Consider the following 5,876-nt stretch of genomic DNA (forward strand, 5'->3'; position numbering starts at 1 on the left):
ACAAGATATATAAGTTATTATTTACAGATATGAAGCATGGGGTTCAGATAGGGTACAGTACTTGCCCACAGACACAGCTTTCAGGGCAAGACAACAAATTATCTTTTCAAACATTCAGTTCTATATTGTTTGAAATAGAAATCTGTGAGTCTCTTCCTTTACAGGAATCTCAGTGCATAGTTTATTGAGTGATATTTTTTAATATTCAGATTGAAGTTATATAGATTCCTTCATGATACCTCACTCCATCCTTTTATGAACAAAAGCATCATTTGATTAAATGACTGGACAGATTTGGTTAAGAACATAGTTTCTAACAGAAGTAAGCTAAATTATTGCCATGGAAATAAAATAGGAATTAGGAGTATTTCTGTGTTTGACTCTTATCTTGCTCCTGAAGGAAAAGTTTTCTTCAGCTCAGAGTAGTGTCAATGAAAAAATAGAGGAGAAAGCCAAAGTCCAATACACAGATGAAGAGTCCTAGACTGACATTCTGGTCATTGCAATGAAGCCTCCAAGTGAGCATTGGCCCCTACTATTGGCACTAGATTCATTCTGTAAAGTGTTGTCTGGAGGGTATGGAAGCCTCTTGTAATCCTGCCTCTCTACCACATTTAAAGAACTATGTTCAAGGGAGATCAAGAACAAGTGAGTCAAAGCCTTATAAGATGCGAGGAGAACCAGACTAAGAATAATTAAAGGCCTGTGTTAATTTTAGCTGTTCTGCTTACCACTGTTTTGAAGTTCTTGAAGTGATTCAAAGGAGACAGGATGAGACTGTGGAAATGAAGAAGGAATATGACTGAAAAACTCATAACCCACAAAATTGGTAGGATTTAGCAGCTGAGCCAAAGTGTGGTGTAGAAAGAAAAAAACAAAAAGAGTCATGAAGTCAGTTTCAAGTGCTTGGCTGCCTGAGTGGATGAGATGAGCTGACATTCACCAAGACAGGACATGAAGATGGCTGAGCAATCTTGACAGCAAAAGATGGAAGGATGGACAAGGAAATTCATAATATAAACATCTCTTTTGTTCCAGGCATTATACGAAGAACAGTGTTGACAAGGTTGTGTTTGATGTAAAATCTGGGCCTTCAGGAAATCCAAATTCATTGTACAGAGAGATAAAGAAAATGTACTATGTTGACCTCTTTGTCTGCCTCCAACTCTCCTAGCCCTTTCTTGCTTCAGAGTTTTTGTATATGTTGTCCCTTAAATCTGAAAGAATCTACGCAAATAATCCATTTTACCTGGTGACTCCTACTTATCCTTCAAATTATAAGTTACCCATCAATTTCTCAGAGAAATCATCTCCACACCCTTCAATCTGAATTATATTTATTTTATTATCTACCCTGCCCCCCAACATGTACAGTGTTTCTTTAAAAAGGACAGTTCAAAAAAAAAAAAAAGGACAGTTCAACCTGTGGTAAATTATTTTCCCCTGAATTTACCTCTTTAATGAGACTGTTTCAAACCAGAATATAGTTCTAGAGGGCAAAGACCGCACATATTTATTTATTGTTGATTTCTAGAAGCTAAAATAGTATCTGGTAATATTAAGCAATGAATAAACATTTGTTGAAATAATAAAAGGTATAATAAAAATAGATCTTGATGACTGTAAGAACACAAGGCAGAGTCTACTATCCAGGGAAGATTGAAATAAGGAAGCAAGGAAGGCTTTAGAGAGAAAGTGAGAGATCAGCTCAGACTATCTTGAAATAAGCAATTTACATAGAGTAGAGGAGCTGTTCCACAGAACGGAAGGAGCCCATGAGGAAACAGAGCAGAATACAGAATGACACTTGGAGGACAATCAAATAGGGCCCAACTAGACACATATGAGAAATGGATAGTAATCATGTTAGAAGCAAATATGTCAGAGAGATCGGCAGAGACTAGGTGATAAATTCTTGCTAACAAAGGATTCTTGGCTTTATCTTGTAGGGCAAGGGAAGTCATTGAGGATATTTTCATGGATTTTCTGGTCATTAGGGCCTTCTAGATCTTTATAGTATTAACATTGGCTCAACCCTTTTTTCTTAGATTACCTGAGATATGCAATTATGCGATCTTAGTAGGTTCCTGGAAGAGAAGCAATAGATATGATGTGCAGGGAATGAATGTGGCAGAAAGACAGGAAGGATATGCATACACATAGGAAGGAGACTCCATAGGGAGGTTCCAAACTCAAACAAAGGAAGACCAAAACAATCTCATGGAAAAGCAAAGACATTTCAATATGTAGGTTGAGGTGGGTGGATCATGACCTGAAAAGGATTACTAGGGTTTTCTCAAGCATGGACAGTACCAAAATTGCCTTAGTTTCTTCATGAAAGGCAGAACCGAGAGTAGGGGGGCGAGAGAGTAGTAAGATTATCTTCTACTGCTCCAAGGAACTGGACAGTGTTGTTTTAAAAAATAAAATAAAACAGACAATTTTTAATTATTTTAGCAAAATTATTTGGGAATAATGGAGAATTGCCATTTGAGACAAGCCTGCTTTAGCAAAAGCCATAGGCAAGTTCAACAGGTAAAAAATGAAAGTTAAAGGTTACTTTATAGAGAAAAGTGAGGGAATTGAGAAGAGTTGTTTTGAATGAAAGTCAGTTGAAGCAAAGTGAGAGTTTAGGACAGTGCAGAATTTCCCTTTGCCTGTATTGTTTCTGGGAGAGGAGAATTCTTCCTGTTGAGGTCTGTTATTGATGTCTTCCTGGTGAGGGTTGTAATGAAGTCAAGTTGCAGTGTGCAAGGTCTCTCTCTGGCCTTCTGACTCCCTTTTAAGTGAGGTATCCTTTATTTTGTTTCACAACAGCTTGGGTGTATATTTGCTCTTATCAGTTGATATAATTGTTTTTGAACAGTCAATTTATTTCACAGCTGTGAAATACAATGAAATTTGTTCTAGAAATGAGTAATTGTTTCCCACATCAGTATAACCTTCTTAAAGTATCACTGATGGCAGAAAGTCAAAATATTTTAACGTCTTTGAGCCTCATTCTCTGAATAAGAAAAGATTTGCATGTTACAGTGTGCTCTACCCTTGAGAAAAATGTGAAAGTACACATCTTACTTGACACATAAAAAGTGTACAGTTAACTGAATAGCTAAAATTTGGCTCCTTAATTAATAGAATATGAAGTATGGATCATTGCTCTTTGAAGGGCTGATTTGAATTCCTTATTTCTTAGACTGTAAATCATTGGGTTGAACAAGGGTGTGAGGATGGTATAAGATACAGATATCAGGGTGTCTTGACTTGAAGAGTAATTGGATTTGGGCCTTAAGTAGATGAAAGAGGCACAACCATAATGAACAGTTACCACAATGAGATGGGAGGCACAGGTAGAGAAGGCCTTGTATCTTCCAACAGAGGATGGGATTTTTAGAATGGCAGAAATGATGAGGACATAGGAGACCAGGATAAGTAACAGTGGAATAACCAAGACAAACACACCAAGCACAAATATCACCAACTGATTGAGATAAGAGTGGTGAGATGCCAGCTTGAGGACTGGAGAGACGTCACAGAAGAAGTGATGGAGCTGATTGGAGGAGTGGAATGGCAGCTGAAATATCATGGAGGTGGTGACCAGTGAGATTATGAAGCCACAGGCACAGGCAGCAGCCACAAGTCCCACACACACCCCAAAACCCATGAGCACTGTGTAGCGCAGAGGGTTACAGATGGCTACATAGCGATCATAACCCATGGCTGCCAGCAGAAAGGAGTGAGAGCAAATGAGGAAGAGGAAGGAAAACATCTGGATGGCGCAGCCCAGGAAGGAGATGGTCTTCTTCTGGGCTAGCAGGTCCACCAGCATCTTGGGTACAATGACGAAGGTGTAGCAAGTCTCAGAGCAGGAGAGGACACCAAGGAAGAAGTACATGGGGGTGTGGAGGGCTCTGTCCAGCACAATGGTGGAAACGATGATGGCATTGGTGCCCAGCATGAACAAGTACACAAGCAGGAAGACAGCAAAGAGCAGCCGCTGCAGCCCAGCCAGAGAGGAGAAGCCGAGGAAGACAAACTCCGTCACTAAGGTCTCATTGGCCCACTCCATGGTCACTGCTATACAGGAGAGCTAGAGCCACAGGCCAGGATCCAGGGATGGAGAAAGGCATGGGGAACTCAGCACGAAGTCTGTAGGTGGCAGGCATCTCCAGATGTTTGATGGAACTCATTCATTCCCTCCAAAATAGCCTGCCAAAATAAGAATTAAGGCTAAATATGGAACAGACTAACTAATAACAAATGAGTAGACTTTTCTCAAGGCTATGAATGCATTCTCTCCAGGGAAGGATTAAAGATTTGCCTAACAGTTTTCTCTTGTATCTTACTTATGGATTATTGTGGTTTTCTTGCTCACCACAAGCCCAAGAAAGTCAACCCTTCAAAAGTGAAAAATACGGTTAACTTCAGCTATCTGAACTTGATCAGAATATGGAATAAAAGAATGAGCAGTGTTCAGAAACAGTATGTGAACTTCAGTTTATCAACCATAAAATGGGAAGGAAGAAGAATTAGATGATCTCTAAGCAAAAGTGTGGAGGGATCTGTACTTACTGACAACTTATTACATGCTAAAATATAATGGTAAAAATAGCATATACATTTTGTTAACTATTAATTACAATTTTATGTCAGCATCCAAAGCAATAAGAAAATAGAAGAAAGGCCTTTAATGTTGTTTCTAACAACAAGAAGAGACGAATTAGAAACACTTCCGGAAATTCTGAAACTAGAGCAGTGGGCAAGGATGGAACAGAAAATAACATTAGTTTAAACAAATATTCTTTTTTTTTTTTTTCCAGAGAAAGAATAGTCATCAGGGTGGTTAAAAAAAAAAGAAAAATCAATACATTGACTTTGTGGCATTTTGTACCACACTTCGTTTCTCCATTCTAGTAATAGGTGCCTCAGAGAAAGAGAAATAGAGTTTTGCAAAATGGCCATGAAGTTGTCACAGAGAGGTATAATTGGGCAGTTTTCTGAGTTCCAGCCCCTGACATAAATCATAGGCTTTATTTAATTTGTATCTTGCTATGTCAATAATGTTCCTTTTGAATAATCTGACTACTAAACATAGTTTGCAAACTGCTAGAAAAGATTATTTCTAAAGTCATTCTTATATCAGATAATTTCTTCATGGATGTGTTTACCACTGTCCAAGCCTAAGAAGTAAGAAAGTATTCCCTGGATGCAAAATCATCTAGCATTTATTGACTATACCCAGTCTTTGTGTATGTACTTTTAGTATATTTATATACTTATGCATCATTTTGTGCTGAAGAATTATTTGCATCTGCTCTCAGAAGTTTTTTTCAATATTTCTAGTCAATAGTAAATGTTAGCTTTCTAAACACTAAGTAAAGTGATTAAAAATTTCTGAAACACCTATTACTAGAATTTGCAGAATATAATTTTGCTCTTTCTTAAGTCACTAGAAACTGGTCCTAAAATTAGCAGGTATAACTATTGTTTTCATGAAATTAGTATTAGGATATTCACATACACTAGTTTTAAAGCTCTTTAACACAAACAATTGGAATTTTCAGTGACTGCCACTTTAAAGCTAACTGTAAAGATATTTCTATTACATATAAATGCAAAGGGCAAATACCACTAGTGCCACCTGGGAAGATTATATCCTCAATATGTACACATATATATACATAATGAGCATCTGTTTTCTATATAGAGAAAAGTAAACTGATGAAATAGTTTCTCTACCTCCACCTGGACAAATGGACTTCCATTCATTTCAAAACATTGATGGAAATATAAATTTACAGTCATTGCTTATCCTTGTTTTATCAATTTCCCAAAATTTTCTGAATCTTCTTTCAACTAATTCACATGTAAACCCACTG

The 5,876-nt window shown here is 37.5% G+C and overlaps 1 protein-coding gene across 1 annotated transcript; it reads right to left on the reverse strand.

Annotated features, from left to right (window-relative positions):
- Window positions 1-3,124: 3,124 nt before the first annotated feature.
- Window positions 3,125-4,066, reverse strand: LOC122678088 (olfactory receptor 10K1-like). The gene has a single exon (XM_043878566.1). It carries the CDS (start codon window positions 4,064-4,066, stop codon window positions 3,125-3,127), a length of 942 nt encoding a protein of 313 aa, XP_043734501.1.
- Window positions 4,067-5,876: the final 1,810 nt, after the last annotated feature.

Source organism: Cervus elaphus, chromosome 20, assembly GCF_910594005.1.
Source record: "Cervus elaphus chromosome 20, mCerEla1.1, whole genome shotgun sequence".
NCBI classification, from domain to species: Eukaryota; Metazoa; Chordata; class Mammalia; order Artiodactyla; family Cervidae; genus Cervus; species Cervus elaphus.